The sequence below is a fragment of the Bombina bombina genome, chromosome 1 (assembly GCF_027579735.1).
Source record: "Bombina bombina isolate aBomBom1 chromosome 1, aBomBom1.pri, whole genome shotgun sequence".
Classification (NCBI taxonomy): domain Eukaryota; kingdom Metazoa; phylum Chordata; class Amphibia; order Anura; family Bombinatoridae; genus Bombina; species Bombina bombina.
The window spans coordinates 1,549,138,723-1,549,156,348 of record NC_069499.1 but is presented as its reverse complement, the minus strand read 5'-3'; the positions used below and the strand labels follow the sequence as shown (position 1 = coordinate 1,549,156,348).

Below are 17,626 nucleotides of genomic sequence, written 5' to 3'. Positions count from 1 at the left end.
ATGCAAGTCTCACAGGTTGGGGAGCTGTGTGGGGATCTCTGACGGCACAAGGAGTTTGGGAATCTCAGGAGGTGAGATTACCGATCAATATTTTGGAACTCCGTGCAATTTTCAGAGCTCTTCAGTTTTGGCCTCTTCTGAAGAGAGAATCGTTCATTTGTTTTCAGACAGACAGTGTCACAACTGTGGCATACATCAATCATCAAGGAGGGACTCACAGTCCTCTGGCTATGAAAGAAGTATCTCGAATTTTGGTTTGGGCGGAATCCAGCTCCTGTCTAATCTCTGCGGTTCATATCCCAGGTGTAGACAATTGGGAAGCGGATTATCTCAGTCGCCAAACGTTGCATCCGGGCGAATGGTCCCTTCACCCAGAGGTATTTCTTCAGATTGTTCAAATGTGGGGGCTCCCAGAGATAGATCTGATGGCCTCTCATCTAAACAAGAAACTTCCCAGGTATCTGTCCAGATCCCGGGATCCTCAGGCGGAGGCAGTGGATGCATTATCACTTCCTTGGAAGTATCATCCTGCCTATATCTTTCCGCCTCTAGTTCTTCTTCCAAGAGTAATCTCCAAGATTCTGAGGGAATGCTCGTTTGTTCTGCTAATAGCTCCGGCATGGCCTCACAGGTTTTGGTATGCAGATCTTGTCCGGATGGCATCTTGCCAACCATGGACTCTTCCGTTAAGACCAGACCTTCTGTCGCAAGGTCCTTTTTTCCATCCGGATCTGAAATCCTTAAATTTAAAGGTATAGAGATTGAACGCTTGATTCTTGGTCAAAGAGGTTTCTCTGACTCCGTGATTAATACTATGTTACAGGCTCGTAAATCTGTATCTCGAGAGATATATTATAGAGTCTGGAAGACTTATATTTCTTGGTGTCTTTCTCATCATTTTTCTTGGCATTCTTTTAGAATACCGAGAATTTTACAGTTTCTTCAGGATGGTTTAGATAAGGGTTTGTCCGCAAGTTCTTTGAAAGGACAAATCTCCGCTCTTTCTGTTCTTTTTCACAGAAAGATTGCTATTCTTCCTGATATTCATTGTTTTGTACAAGCTTTGGTTCGTATAAAACCTGTCATTAAGTCAATTTTTCCTCCTTGGAGTTTGAATTTGGTTCTGGGAGCTCTTCAAGCTCCTCCGTTTGAACCTATGCATTCATTGGACATTAAATTACTTTCTTGGAAAGTTTTGTTCCTTTTGGCCATCTCTTCTGCTAGAAGAGTTTCTGAATTATCTGCTCTTTCTTGTGAGTCTCCTTTTCTGATTTTTCATCAGGATAAGGCGGTGTTGCGAACTTCTTTTGAATTTTTACCTAAGGTTGTGAATTCCAACAACATTAGTAGAGAAATTGTGGTTCCTTCATTATGTCCTAATCCTAAGAATTCTAAGGAGAAATCGTTGCATTCTTTGGATGTTGTTAGAGCTTTGAAATATTATGTTGAAGCTACGAAATCTTTCCGTAAGACTTCTAGTCTATTTGTTATCTTTTCCGGTTCTAGAAAAGGCCAGAAAGCTTCTGCCATTTCTTTGGCATCTTGGTTGAAATCTTTAATTCATCTTGCCTATGTTGAGTCGGGTAAAATTCCGCCTCAGAGAATTACAGCTCATTCTACTAGGTCAGTATCTACTTCCTGGGCGTTTAGGAATGAAGCTTCGGTTGACCAGATCTGCAAAGCAGCAACTTGGTCCTCTTTGCATACTTTTACTAAATTCTACCATTTTGATGTATTTTCTTCTTCTGAAGCAGTTTTTGGTAGAAAAGTTCTTCAGGCAGCGATTTCAGTTTGAATCTTCTGCTTATGTTTTTCGTTAAACTTTATTTTGGGTGTGGATTATTTTCAGCAGGAATTGGCTGTCTTTATTTTATCCCTCCCTCTCTAGTGACTCTTGTGTGGAAAGATCCACATCTTGGGTAGTCATTATCCCATACGTCACTAGCTCATGGACTCTTGTTAATTACATGAAAGAAAACATAATTTATGTAAGAACTTACCTGATAAATTCATTTCTTTCATATTAACAAGAGTCCATGAGGCCCACCCTTTTTTGTGGTGGTTATGATTTTTTTGTATAAAGCACAATTATTCCAATTCCTTATTTTATATGCTTCGCACTTTTTTTCTTATCACCCCACTTCTTGGCTATTCGTTAAACTGATTTGTGGGTGTGGTGAGGGGTGTATTTATAGGCATTTTAAGGTTTGGGAAACTTTGCCCCTCCTGGTAGGAATGTATATCCCATACGTCACTAGCTCATGGACTCTTGTTAATATGAAAGAAATGAATTTATCAGGTAAGTTCTTACATAAATTATGTTTTTTTCCATCAGGATCTCAAATCCTTAAATTTGAAGGTATGGAGATTGAACGCTTGATTCTCAGTCATAAAGGTTTCTCTGACTCTCTGATTAATACTATGTTACAGGCTCGTAAATCTGTATCTAGGAAGATATATTATCGAGTCTGGAAGATTTACATTTCTTGGTGTTTTTCTCATCATTTTTCTTGGCATTCTTTTAGAATTCCTAGAATTTTACAGTTTCTTCAGGATGGTTTGGATAAAGATTTGTCTGCAAGTTCCTTGAAAGGACAAATCTCTGCTCTTTCTGTTCTTTTTCACAGAAAGATTGCTAGTCTTCCTGATATTCATTGTTTTGTACAGGCTTTGGTTCGTATAAAACCTGTTATTAAGTCAATTTCTCCTCCTTGAAGTTTGAATTTGGTTCTGGGGGCTCTTCAAGCTCCTCCGTTTGAACCTATGCATTCGCTGGACATTAAATTACTTTCTTGGAAAGTTTTGTTTCTTTTGGCCATCTCTTCTGCTAGAAGAGTTTCTGATTTCTCTGCTCTTTCTTGTGAGTCTCCTTTTCTGATTTTTCATCAGGATAAGGCGGTGTTGCGAACTTCTTTTAATTTTTACCTAAGGTTGTGAATTCTGACAACATTAGTAGAGAAATTGTGGTTCCTTCATTGTGTCCTAATCCTAAGAATTCTAAGGGAACATCGTTGCATTCTTTGGATGTAGTTAGAGCTTTGAAATATTATGTTGAAGCTACTAAAAATTTCCGAAAGACTTCTAGTCTATTTGTTATCTTTTCCGGTTCTAGGAAAGGTCAGAAGGCCTCTGCCTTTTCTTTGGCGTCTTGGTTAAAGTCTTTGATTCATCATTCTTATGTGGAGTCGGGTAAAACTCCGCCTCAAAGGATTACAGCTCATTCTACTAGGTCAGTTTCTACTTCCTGGGCGTTTAGGAATGAAGCTTCGGTTGATCAGATTTGCAAAGCAGCAACTTGGTCTTTGCATACTTTTACTAAATTCTACCATTTTTGTTGTGTTTTCTTCTTCTGAAGCAGTTTTTGGTAGAAAAGTACTTCAGGCAGCTGTTTCAGTTTGATTCTTCTGCTTATAATTTCAGTTTTTTTCATTATAAGATTTAAACTTTATTTTGGGTGTGGATTATTTTCAGCGGAATTGGCTGTCTTTATTTTATCCCTCCCTCTCTAGTGACTCTTGCGTGGAAGATCCACATCTTGGGTAATCATTATCCCATACGTCACTAGCTCATGGACTCTTGCTAATTACATGAAAGAAAACATAATTTATGTAAGAACTTACCTGATAAATTCATTTCTTTAATATTAGCAAGAGTCCATGAGGCCCACCCTTTTTTGTGGTGGTTATGATTTTTTTGTATAAAGCACAATTATTCCAATTCCTTATTTTTTATGCTTTTGCACTTTTGTCTTATCACCCCACTTCTTGGCTATGCGTTAAACTGATTTGTGGGTGTGGTGAGGGGTGTATTTATAGGCATTTTGAGGTTTGGGAAACTTTGCCCCTCCTGGTAGGAATGTATATCCCATACGTCACTAGCTCATGGACTCTTGCTAATATGAAAGAAATGAATTTATCAGGTAAGTTCTTACATAAATTATGTTATCTGCATATGGGTGCATGTGTATACATAACATGATATTTCTCCGCATATGGGTGCATGTGTATACATAACCTATATATCTGCATATGGGTGCATGTGTATACATAACATGATATTTCTCTGCATATGGGTGCATGTGTATACATAACCTATATCTCTGCATATTGGGTGCATGTGTATACATAACCTATATCTCTGCATATGGGTGCATGTGTATACATAACCTATATCTCTGCATATGGGTGCATGTGTATACATAACCTATATCTCTGCATATGGGTGCATGTGTATACATAACCTATATCTCTGCATATGGGTGCATGTGTATACATAACCTATATCTCTGCATATTGGGTGCATGTGTATACATAACCTATATCTCTGCATATTGGGTGCATGTGTATACATAACCTATATCTCTGCATATTGGGTGCATGTGTATACATAACCTATATCTCTGCATATTGGGTGCATGTGTATACATAACCTATATCTCTGCATATGGGTGCATGTGTATATATAACCTATATCTCTGCATATGGGTGCATGTTTATACATAACCTATATCTCTGCATATGGGTGCATGTGTATACATAACCTATATCTCTGCATATTGGGTGCATGTGTATACATAACCTATATCTCTGCATATGGGTGCATGTGTATACATAACCTTTATCTCTGCATATGGGTGCATGTGTATACATAACCTTTATCTCTGCATATGGGTGCATGTGTATACATAACCTATATCTCTGCATATGGGTGCATGTCTATACATAACCTATATCTCTACATATGGGTGCATGTCTATACATAACCTATATCTCTGCATATGGGTGCATGTGTATACATAACCTATATCTCTGCATATGGGTGCATGTGTATACATAACCTATATCTCTGCATATGGGTGCATGTGTATACATAACCTATATCTCTGCATATTGGGTGCATGTGTATACATAACCTATATCTCTGCATATTGGGTGCATGTGTATACATAACCTATATCTCTGCATATTGGGTGCATGTGTATACATAACCTATATCTCTGCATATGGGTGCATGTGTATACATAACCTATATCTCTGCATATGGGTGCATGTGTATACATAACCTATATCTCTGCATATTGGTGCATGTGTATACATAACCTATATCTCTGCATATGGGTGCATGTGTATACATAACCTATATCTCTGCATATGGGTGCATGTGTATGCATAACCTATATCTCTGCATATGGGTGCATGTTTATACATAACCTATATCTCTGCATATGGGTGCATGTGTATACATAACCTATATCTCTGCATATGGGTGCATGTGTATACATAACCTATATCTCTGCATATGGGTGCATGTGTATACATAACCTATATCTCTGCATATGGGTGCATGTGTATACATAACCTATATCTCTGCATATGGGTGCATGTGTATACATAACCTATATCTCTGCATATGGGTGCATGTGTATACATAACCTATATCTCTGCATATGGGTGCATGTGTATACTTAACCTATATCTCTGCATATGGGTGCATGTGTATACATAACCTATATCTCTGCATATGGGTGCATGTGTATACATAACCTATATCTCTGCATATTGGGTGCATGTGTATACATAACCTATATCTCTGCATATTGGGTGCATGTGTATACATAACCTATATCTCTGCATATGGGTGCATGTGTATACATAACCTATATCTCTGCATATGGGTGCATGTGTATACATAACCTATATCTCTGCATATGGGTGCATGTGTATACATAACCTATATCTCTGCATATTGGGTGCATGTGTATACATAACCTATATCTCTGCATATGGGTGCATGTGTATACATAACCTATATCTCTGCATATGGGTGCATGTGTATACATAACCTATATCTCTGCATATGGGTGCATGTGTATACATAACCTATATCTCTGCATATTGGGTGCATGTGTATACATAACCTATATCTCTGCATATGGGTGCATGTGTATACATAACCTATATCTCTGCATATTGGGTGCATGTGTATACATAACCTATATCTCTGCATATTGGGTGCATTGTTTGCATGCATATTTGCACTTTTTTATGTTGTATGTAAGTTTAGCAGTGTATGAGTGACCACACACACAAACACACTTGTCTTTTATCATGTGACACCTAGTCTAGAGAACTCCATTTTGTGTGCTGTCATGTTCTCCCTAGCTCTGAGAGATGCACTTATTGTACTCATCTGCAATTGGACCTTTTGAAACTCAGCGGATTCCTGATCCACAAGATTGTTACTCCAGCCTGGGTCAGCAATGAGTTAATCTGGCAAAGTTCTCGCATTTACATAGCTGGGATTTTATTATTATTATTCTTATTATACTTTATTTATAAAGCGCCATCAAATTTCGCAGCTCTGTCCATGGTAAAAAAGATAAAAGTACAATGATGATACAATATTTATAAGAGACTAAGCCAAAATGTATCAAATAAATACAGGAGGCATTGAGGCCCCTATTCCCCTGTAAACTTATAATCTAGAAGGGCAGGAGGGTGAAAAAACAGGAGGTGGAGACAACAGGGGTAATAATGTTGTTAGTACAGAGTTAGATGAAGGCAATTGTTAGGTAAGTGGAATTTCTTGAATAAAAATGTATTTAGGGAGCATTTAAAGGAGGACAGATTTAGGGGAAAGTTGGACAGCGTGTGTTCCAGTGGGTTGGTGCTGCACGTGAGAAGTTCTGCAGTCTAGCATGGGATGAGGCGATTGTAGAAGATGCAGAGAGCAGTTCATTGTTGTAGCTTAGGGGGTGGGCTGGAGTATATTTGTTGATTCGTGAGGACAGGTAGTGGGGAGTAGCGTTGGGCTTTGTAGATCAGGTGTTTGACTTTCCAGAAGTGTCCTGCACCTGATTTCTAAGGAAAAATAATAATAATATGTAATCTATTAATGATGGAAGTCAGTTTTTGTTTGGGCAGGTGATACTCTGCAAAGTAAAATGCTAGGCCATCATCACAGAAAGCAAAATATTCAAGGAGAAAATCCTGAAGAAATTCACTGAGAAATGTGATCATTTTCTAGTCTGTAGAAGTCATATCAGCCAACAACTCCAATTGCTTCAGAACAGAACACATAGGTCAAGATGTTTTTTTTTCACGGTATTTGATTAGTGACAGAAGAAAACAATGCTGTTAGACACAGATGACACTTTCCTTTCGTGTATATGCTGTGTCTTTACCAAAGCTTTCAGAATATTGAACAGGGACAAGCAGAAGTGATAGCAGTCCTTGCATTTTGACTTTGAAGGTTTAGATTTTTCCACTATGGTCTAATACGTCATCTCTTAGCAGTGAAACTGGCTTCAAACACTAGAAAGCTGAACAGAGCAGAGGGTTCTGTAGCCTATTATGAGGTGTAACAGTGTTTTGTTTTCTGAAGAAGATTTAAGGATGATCAGTTACTACTGTAGCTGTAAAGCACATGCTGGAGTTTGTGCATGACTAAGATCTGAAGATATCATTGCACCTCGAAGAAGCAAGAGTCAGAAGAACCTAGAATAATAACGATGGGCAAATAAACTTTTAATCATTTATAACAATGGCAATAGTGTAAGCAAGAGCTTAGTTCAGACATATTTTTCTAATTGTTTTTGATGTTTTCTTATCACCTTCTTCTCTCAGTGGAATTGAACTGCAGCTTTTTATGCACAGCAGGGAGACTGAAGCAGAAGTGACATTTAGACCATATTGTGAGGGACACAATCCATCCATGTCAAGGAAAAAGCTCTTCTCATTTGGTGAATGTTGACATAGTTTTGAGCCAAGAAAAGGGAGTTAGCTTATTAATTTTACATATCTTTCTATCCATACTAATATTTTTATATCCGTGTTTTTGTTATTTGTGTGTAATGCATATTTCACAGCTTCTACCTGCATGTGCATATTAGTGATCTATGGTTTAGTGTGTGCTCAGATGTAGGTCTCGCACTCCCTGTGTGTGTTGACATTTCTCTCTTGGTATAACATTCAGGGGACATCCTGCAGACCAGTGACAACCTATCTCGAGTCATCAACACCTACAAAAAGATTGTGGAAGGTCAAGATATCAATGGAGAGGTGGATCTTCCAGTTGCAGTTAATAATGAAGGTTATTTCATCTTCCTTATCCTCTAATTGTCTTTTGTACTGTTGGTTTTTTTTAAAACGCTTGTTCTGCAATAGACATTATCATCTGCTCTTTATCTCCTTTTTCCTATTCTTCTGCACCTTTTTCCTTTTCTGCAATCTTCTCTTCCTAACTTCCAATCTTATTAACTTCTCCAATTTCTTTCTTATGACATGGAGAGTCCATGACATTTCAATTACTAGTGGGATATTCAACTCCCGGCCAGCAGGAGGAGGCAAAGAGCACCTCAGCAAAGCTGTTAATGTAACTTCCCTTACCCATAACCCCCAGTCATTCTCTTTGCCTCTGTCAATGGAGAATGTGCGAAGACGGTGTCTGAAGATATTTAATCCTTTAATGGGTACTTTTCCCTGCAACCAAGGATTAGGGGCTATGCCGTGTCCATGTCAATCTCTTTAGTAAGAGTAGTGGTGGCTATTAGCAGTTAGAAAGCAGCGAGGTTGTCTTTGCTTTATTTCTAACATTATTGCTACTCCTGTTATAGAAAGCCAGGGTTGGTTACTCTGCTCTGCTCTTTTTCCTCAGGTCCCTGTCAGCTATCAGAGGGGGCTTTCAAACCTGAAGCTGCTGTGACTGCTCGACAGCAGAAGACCCTGGAGGGTAAGTCCTTTTCATATATATTTTACAGGAGAAGACAGGACTGGAAGATCAGGGACCTAGTGGGACCTGTTACCTCCTGAAGGGGTTCTCTTTATTACTTTATATTACTGTTCTTCAGTTTTATTGCGGCTGAGCAGCTACAAGGGAAATTTTGCCGCTTCCATAGCAGGGTATTATTCTGCTAACGCTGTTTTTTTGGTGTGTGAGAGAGTATTATGACTTTACTTTATTTCTCACTTATCTTCCCTTCTCCAGACGTTTTTACGATCCTTATAGTGATCTGAGGGCATTCGCGGTCCACAGCTGGAGCACTTGTAAAAATATGGCGCTGGACTTGCAGCACACAGTATAGGTGCATCATTCAGTATGTGGTGCTGGTGTTCCTTTAATGCTGGTGTATTTAGCCACATTCACGGTTCACAGCTTAGGGACAATCTAGAGCTGTTGGGTCTAAGCATGTGTATGGGAATATGTGCAGTTATTTCATGTACTGCAATGAATGGCAGAGAATGAGATTTTCTTGGACTTGGGTAGTCTATATAATAGCCGTTATTTTTAGATAACTGGGCTTAAAGGGTCATGAAACCCACATTTTTTATGTCATGATTTAGATTGAGCATGTAATTTTAAACAACTTTCTAATTTACTTCTATTATCCAATTTGCTTCATCGTCTTGATATCCTTTGCTGAAAAGCATATCTAGATAGGCTCATTAGCTGCTGTTTGGTGGCTCCACACAGATGCCTCGTGTGATTGGCTCACCCATGTGCATAGCGATTTCTTCAACAAAGGGTATCTAAAGAATAAAGCAAATTAGATAATAGAAGTAAATTTGAATATTGTTTAAAATAGTATTCTCTACCTGAATCATGAAAGAAAATTTTAGGGTTTAGTGTCCCTTTAAGTTTGACACAATGGTAGAGCGTCTACCTTTTATGTTCATATCATTTATCCTGCCTTTCTGCTCGTTCTTTTTCATAGACGTATTCTCTAGATAGTTTTTTTTTTTTTTTTATGTATCTACTGCCATCTGGTGACAGCTTCATGTATTTATTTTCTTTGTCCTTTTATAATCCTTTTATGTATATCAAGGGATTCAATCTCTAGCATAGCACAACATTGCAATATGCTAGGTTAGGACTTGTATATCCTTTTTTCTCTTATCATCCAGAGAAATAGGTTTTTGTAGCTCTGCTATGTTCTTTTGCAGGGACTTGATCTTCTCTGCAGACATCTCAAGTTGAGTTGTCTCTACAAATACTGTTTATTTTGTACATGATCATTTGTAATACTGTTTACAATACCCCATTTTTATTCCGCACTTTCTTTCAGAACATGAGAGCGGTATCCTTAGTATTTGTTGCCCTCTGGTGGCAGTTCACTACTAAATCAGAAGCAGCAGCTCCCTTTCTCCTTTTCTGAGGAGTTTATAGGTTTATCACATTTTTATGACGGTTCCTTGTTAGTCTCTGTACTACATGGAGGACTGTATATTTTGCCCAAGCATTCTATTAGCTTCTGGGACTCTATATTCGACTACCTCTGTTTCCTACGTTAAGAGTCAGAGATTTGCTATCCCTGTTGAGGATAGTTATTCTTTTTGGGTTTCCATGGATTGGAAGCTAATGGCTTACTTAAGTAAGATGTTCTTTCTCAGGGGTTTTCAATGTCATCCAATCCCAAGTATTGCTGAGGTTGCGGACTCTGCAGTTTATTGGGACAATGTTTTGTCTGGTGTGGTTTCTGAAGCTGAAGATCCTAGATAGGATCAAGGTTCAGAACCTTGCTAATAATTGTATCTGTGATGCTAGCATAAAAGTTAAAGGGATATTTCCTTCCTCAGGTTAGGAAGAATTCCCAGATCCTGGGACCGGGAAAATAGTATCCCTAGGTTTCAGAATAGGATTCAGGTCTTGCTTCTCCAGGGGCAGGTTTTTCCTGTTTAAGTTTCCTGCAGTCATGACAAGAGAGTGGTCTTCTTAATCTGCATGAAGGACCTGTCTTGCCTGGGAGGGCTTGTTCCAGTTCCCATAGAGGAGCAGGGTCAAAAATTTTATTTAAATCTCAGGGTTCCTTCGGTCAAAGATTTCTTGTGGTTCCCAAAGGAGAGGGAACTTTCCATCCTTTACTAGCCTTAGAGTGCCTCTCAAATTCCTCAGATTTCCGTTCTTCAAGATGAAAACTTTTAGTTCCATTCTTTCCTGGGTGCAGGAAAGTCACATGACAATCTTAGACCAGAAGGACGTGTATCTTCATGTTCCCATCAAGGATCATCACCATTTTCTAAGGTTTGCCTCTCTGGACAAACATTTCCAGTTTGTTGCACTTCCATTTGGTCTTGCCACGGCTTCCAGAATATTTAAATAGGTTCTGGGGGCTCTTTTGGCAGTGGTCAGATCCCAGGGAATTGCTGTGGCAAACAAAAACACAAATTAGTAATGCTCACCTCAAATTTAAAAACTTATAGTGCAACCTAGAAAGCAATATAATTATAAATAGTAAAAAGAAAGTAGACTACACAAATAAGTGCAGTCTAAAAGTCTAGGGACCTAGCACAGAGAATAATTCATGAAAAAACAAACAAATATATATTGTGCAAAAATACTTTATATAAATTCATAATTAGTACAATAGAAAATAATAAAACCATTCATACACACACACACACAACAATGGGGTCCCCCTAATGCAAACAGAGCCAAGTATAGTATTAGTGGTGCACCACAAAAAAGTCCAGAAACTGCAGATATGAGAGAGCAAAAGAGCAAGGCCAAGCAATGAAGATGTTAATGCATGGATGTTGCACAGAAACAGTAATCAGGGCTTAACAAGTGTTCCAGACAGATGAAAGAAAAGCCGTCATGTAGTGAACAGATTACTGTCAGTTTCAAATCAAACACAGTTGCTCTGTAAGCAATACAACGTTTCATAAAACACAGTTATGTTTCTTGATTCTTCGCAAGTTGCCCTCAGTGAATATTAGCCAAAACTGAATACTTGTAGCTTAAGTATGTAGATGTTCCATAAATAGTTTGCCACAGTTGCTGCAGATTGTCACATACCAACCGCATCCAGCGGTATATCTGGTATTTCAAACTGAAGTAATACTTATCCACACAGGAGATTCACTAGCAGGCACTGTTCCACTGATCACAGAGGGTCAACAAGATGAGAAGGGGGTTTCCCAAAGGTGTGAGGTAGCGACCGACCCCAATTCACACCTTTGCTGTGGTGCTCTTTGCCTCCTCCTGCTAGCCAGGAATTGAATATCCCACTAGTAATTGGAATGACGTTGTGGACTCACCATGTTCGTAAAGAAAGAAATTTATCAGGTAAGCATAAATTTTGTTTTTCTTTTACACTTACAGTGGCTCCTTCCAGCACAGACTTACCTACACTCATTGACCTGGCAGGGTTTGAGGCCCCTTGTGTCCCGGTAGAACCGGTTCCATTTCCAGCAGCACCAATAGAACCAGCCCAACCTCTGCAGCCACCAGCACTGATTCCTATCCTTCCACCACCCCCTGCAGTCTCTGCACACACTCGCAGTCGCCCCTCTCATATGGATAAAGTGCTCGCTCAGATGAACAGTACATCAAACTCCATTTGTTTATTGGATGAGGAGCTGCTATGTTTAAGTGAGTACCATGACCGTGTATTTGATGTCACTCTGATTGCACAGGCTTCTTTGAAGCTTTTATTTTGATATAATTTGGCATCATTTGACTGTAAATGTTTCTGCTAATCTCAAATACCCAGGCCTGGATGAGCCAGCTCCAAACACAGAAGCTGAGGAGGCTTCAAATTCCAAGTCTGACTTACTCCAGGTGAGTGTTTGCTTGTATCCATAGTCTATCCATAAGTCTGCTTGTCCGTGTGACTGCCCATGTGGTGTTAGTTTGTCAGTCTTTGTGCTTGATTTCTGCCTTTTGTATGTCAGCCCTCTTTTGTCTGCTTTAATATTTCTGTTTCTCTATAGTCTGACAGTCTGTGTATCTCTCCCTGTGGTGTTGGTCATCAGGTGTCAGCCTGTCTCTCCCACTGGTGTTTACCAATCTTTGTATGTGTTCATCTCACTCTGTCTCACATATTCTCATCTTTCTCTCTGGTATCCATCAGCGTGCCTATTGCTCAGGTATCTGAAACTAAACTATTCTAGAAACCATTTGAAATTTAGAAGCATAATGATTTCTATAGAATGAGAATGATCATTGATTCTATTTTGATTCTCAGATCGCCTTCATGTACATCATAGCTATTCCCTGTGATTTATTTCTGACAGTAGCAAACAAATCGGACAGAGAGCACACCTCCCTGGCTCTGCTGGACATCATTTTCTGATCTTTCAACCCATTGGCTTTAGATCCTATCTTTGTACCTTAACGTTTTCTCCCTCGGCCTATTCCTTTACTGTCATTTATGTCCTGTTTGACAAATACAATGCTTTTATTATAAGTCTTTGAAACTTGATTTGCAGCTTCCTAAAGTATTGGGGCAATGTTTGTCGGTTTGCTGTTAGATTAATTTACTTTTTATTGTATTTTTTAAGCCTTTGTATTTATTTTTATGTTTTTGCATAAGGGAAATTCAACGGTGAATAGTAAGAAGTGAATACAGCGCCAACAAGAGGCCAAGGGATAAATATACTCACAGAGAGATAAAAGAAGATTATTTAATAAACCATGTTAAAAAGCATCAGTAAAAAATGTAAAAAAACACATATAGATAAAATTACAAAACACATATTGAAAATGGTTTATTAAATAATCTTCTTTTATCTCTCTGTGAGTATATTTATCCCTTGGTCTCTTGTTGGCGCTGTATTCACTTCTTACTATTTGTGCATATTTTTTGGAGGTTGGTTAGGATCTCTGTTTGAATACAGCTTGGGGATTACCTTAGCGCTTGTACACTACCCCCTTTTTCAAATTCAACGGTGAACCCTGCAGCTCGATTACAGTTCACACCTATTAGTTTACAGTTAGATAGGATTCAATCAGGCTCATATGCACTTCCTTTTGTCCTGGTCATTTCCTTGGTCTGAATCTAATAACTGCTTATAGTTTTTATCTACTGAACATAAAAGTGCAAAAAAGAAAGTGTTCGTATATGTTAGAGCGTTTTATTATTGTACCTTTGTATTCAAATAACTACAGGTATGTGTTTAAATGTAAAAAGGGGTCATCTACACAGCATCTCTAGAATTTTGCCCTTACTCAAGACACTATCCAATTATTAATTCACTCACTTATCTTGTCTCACATTAATTACTGCAACATTGTTCTTAACCGTCCCCTCTCCAATCCATCATGAATGCTGCTGCTAGAATAATTCACAACACTCAGTAATCAGCTTCTGCCGTTGCTCTCTGTTACTCCTTACGTAATCAAATCGATTAAAAATACTAACTTACAGTATTACTTACACTAATTAACAAAGTGCTAAACAATCTTGAACACAATTATATTTTCATCTACGGATATTCCCCTCTCTCTTATCCTTTCCCGTCTGGACTACTGCAACTCCGTCCTCTCTGGTCTATCTAGCTGCCGTCTAGCTCCTTTACTATCCATAATGAATGCTTCTGCCAGACTCATCTTCCTTACACGTCACTCTTCCTCTGCTGTACCTCTCTGCCAATCCCTTCACTGGCTTCCTCTTGCCTCCACAATTAAACACAAAATCCTCACTCTGACAAAGCCCTCAACTGCACTGCTCCCCCCTACATCTCAAACCTTGTCTCCAGATACTCTACCTCCCGTCCCTTCGCTCTGCTCACAACCTCCTCCTCTCTTGTTACCTCCTCACATTTCCATTTACAGGACTTCTCCAGACTGGCTCCTATCTTGTGGAACTCTCTGCCTCATTCCACAAGACTCTCCCCTAGTTTTAACAGCTTCAAGCACTCCCTAAAGACTCTACTGTTCAGGGATGCATACAACCTACACTAACCTTTCCTAACCCCAGTTCCTCTCCTCCTTTATTATCCACTTGAACTACCTTAGCATGTAAGCCCATGAGCCCAGCTCTTTGTAGATCACCTTCATAAGAGCTGACTACAAACAGTGCTACTTTTGGCAGGGCCCTCTACCCACTTGATCCCTATAAATGTTACCTCCATCTCGTGCCTATGTTTATTGCGCTGTTGGCGCTCTACAGATAACTGATAATAATAATAATAATTCCCCTACCCGTCTTCTTTATCTATTCCATCATTCCTCCATCATCACATACTCACTCTGCTGTCTCCAAGATTTCTCTCTTAATGCACCTACTCTATGGAACTCTTTACCTCACTCTTTGAGATTGTTTTCAAGTATCAAAAACTCTTTGAAAATTAATCCGTTCAGCGATGTCCACCAAATTCCCACCTATTTGTTATTAACATCCCTTACCTAACAACCATTCTACAGCCTAAGATTTAAGCTCTTTGTAGCAGGCCCTCCTCTACCTGTATCAGTTCCATTGTCAAGTCTTATTGGACTGTATGCCCCAATAATAATCTTTCTTTTACAAGATACAATGAGTCCACAGATTTTATCCTTACTTGTGGGATATCGCCTCCTGGCCAGCAGGAGGAGGCAAAGAGCACCACAGCAGAGCTGTATATATAGCTCCTCCCTTCCCTCCCATTCCAGTCATTCTCTTTGCCTGTGTTAGTGATAGGAAGAGGCAAAGTGAGGTGTTAGTTTAGATTCTTCAATCAAGAGTTTATTGTTTTTAAAATGGTACCAGTGAGTGCTATTTTATTCAGGGTGTAGCTGTATTCCTTATCAGCCTCTAAAGTAGAGCTACAGGTGGCTTTTAAGCAATGGGAACTGGGGAGATTTTCATTCTCTCTGCGCCTCCCATACTTTGTGCTGCCCTACTGATGGTGGTCTTAGCAGATATTATCTATGACCCTGTTTGTTCCCACAGACCTCCAGAAGGAAATGAGGATATCTTCTTCGTGTGGGACAGATCATGCTGTCCCTCAGCATTGAGGTATGTACAGTCGTTTTATTCTTGGACAATAAGTACCTCAGAACAGACTGTCCTTTGTTTTTTATTTACAGGAAGGTAATCAACTTGCTAAGGATCACATACAGCATGTGTGTATTTTCCTTATTACTCTGTGTCAGCCATTTTTACTGGGGGTTTGTTATAGCTGCAATCAACTCTGCAGGACTAATAGCCCGGCTAGATGGAGTGTGGGCTTGATGCTGGGGACTGTTGCTTGGAGTTATATACTCCGGTGCTTTTTTGTTTAATAGGCAGTGTACTTGGGGGTTCACATGTATGTTTTTACTGGCATTGGAAGTTTTTAAGATTAAACGAAGTAGGACTTAGTTTTTCTATACGGTTTTGTTTTTTTATTACCCGGGTTCTTGCGAGTTAGTGTGCCGCCCACGAGGGGCGGGGCTTATCGTTCACCGCCGCGCAGTTGTTGTTTTTTTGCGATCAGGAAGTGATTTGATCGGCTGTGTGTCTCGTGGCTCCCCTAAGACCGCATGCAGTAATTTACACAGGCGGTCTCATGCACGCCGCATACGAAGCAGAGTCGTTGTCGTGGGGACAGGTAGGCGCCGCAGCAGAGCTGTGGCGAGGTGCAAGTGCTGGACATTGTTAGTTTGAAGGCTAATGTGCAAAAGATTTGCTCCAGTTCAGAGTACTTATTGTTAGAAAAAACGCAGTTTCTTTTCCGTTTTCATTTATCGAGTGTTGTGCAGTAAAATTTGAAACAATTTATTTTTAAAGCCACAGTACACTCGGTTTTCAAGATCTTTTGCTATCAGTCATATTTAGTTGTTTGCACTTTATTTATGTCTTGACTACATCACTTAATTATCAGTGTCACAACCAATATTGCATTTGCTTATTTGTTGTCATGGGAGACCTTCAAAGCAGTACATGCTCTATGTGTTTAAATGCTAATGTGGAACCCCCTGTTACTTTTTGTCCCTCATGCACTGAGAGGGCGTTACAGTTTAGAGAGCAAATTTTCTTTAATAAAAGTATGTCTAAGACGGATGTTTCTCAGGGTTTGGCTGATGAGACTCAGAGTATGCCGCAAATTTCTCCCCAAGCGTCACAGCCCTTAACGCCCGCTCAAGCGGTGTCAAATTCCTCTATAACTTCTGCTGCAATCATTTTGCAAGATATTGCTGCGGTCATGTCATCTACCCTTTCTGAGGCGTTATCTGCCTTTCCAGTACTTTAAGGCAAACGCAGTAGGAAGGATACCCTTGTGGTCAATACAGTTTCTGGTGCCTTATTGGCGATCTCAGATGTATCCTCCCAGGGCTCTGAATTGGAGGGTATGGAGGTTCTATCCGAGGGGGAACTTTCTGATTCAGGACGTGACTTACCTATGATGGATCCAGATACGGTTTCCTTCAGGTTTAAACTTGAACAGCTCCGCCTATTATTGATGGAGGTTTTGGTGACTGGACGACTGTGATTCAATTGTGGTTCCTCCAGAAAAATTGAGTAAGTTGGACAGATACTTAGAGGTCCCTTTCTTATTTGGATGTATTTCCTGTTCCTAAGAGAACTTCAGAAATTATTGCTAAGGAATGGGAGAGACCGGGTATTCCTTTTTCCCCTTCTCCAGTTTTTAAGAAGATGTACCCGATAGCGGACGCCATTAGGGACTCTTGGCAGACGATCCCTAGGGTGGAGGGTGCTATTTCAACCTTGGCTAAACTGACTACTATCCCTATCGAGGATAGCTGTTCTTTTAAGGACCCTATGGATAAGAAATTGGAGGGTCTGCTTAAAAAAATATATGTTCATCAGGGGTTGCTATTGCAACCAGCGGCCTGCTTTGTTACAGTTACGACTGCGGCAGCTTATTGATTTGATGCTTTAAAAGAGTCTCTTAAAACCGAGATTCCTTTGGAAGAAATACAAGAT

At 39.5% G+C, this 17,626-nt stretch overlaps 1 protein-coding gene across 1 annotated transcript in view; it reads left to right on the top strand.

The window, feature by feature from the left end:
• The window catches only part of GGA3 (golgi associated, gamma adaptin ear containing, ARF binding protein 3), a 173,585-nt gene that overhangs the window by 71,066 nt on the left and 84,893 nt on the right, over positions 1 to 17,626 (top strand). Inside the window, exons 10-12 of the mRNA XM_053708918.1 lie at positions 7,975 to 8,091; positions 12,100 to 12,369; positions 12,491 to 12,558. Of these exons, the coding sequence (XP_053564893.1) occupies positions 7,975 to 8,091; positions 12,100 to 12,369; positions 12,491 to 12,558 (455 nt within the window). The remainder of the gene's footprint in view (positions 1 to 7,974; positions 8,092 to 12,099; positions 12,370 to 12,490; positions 12,559 to 17,626) is intronic.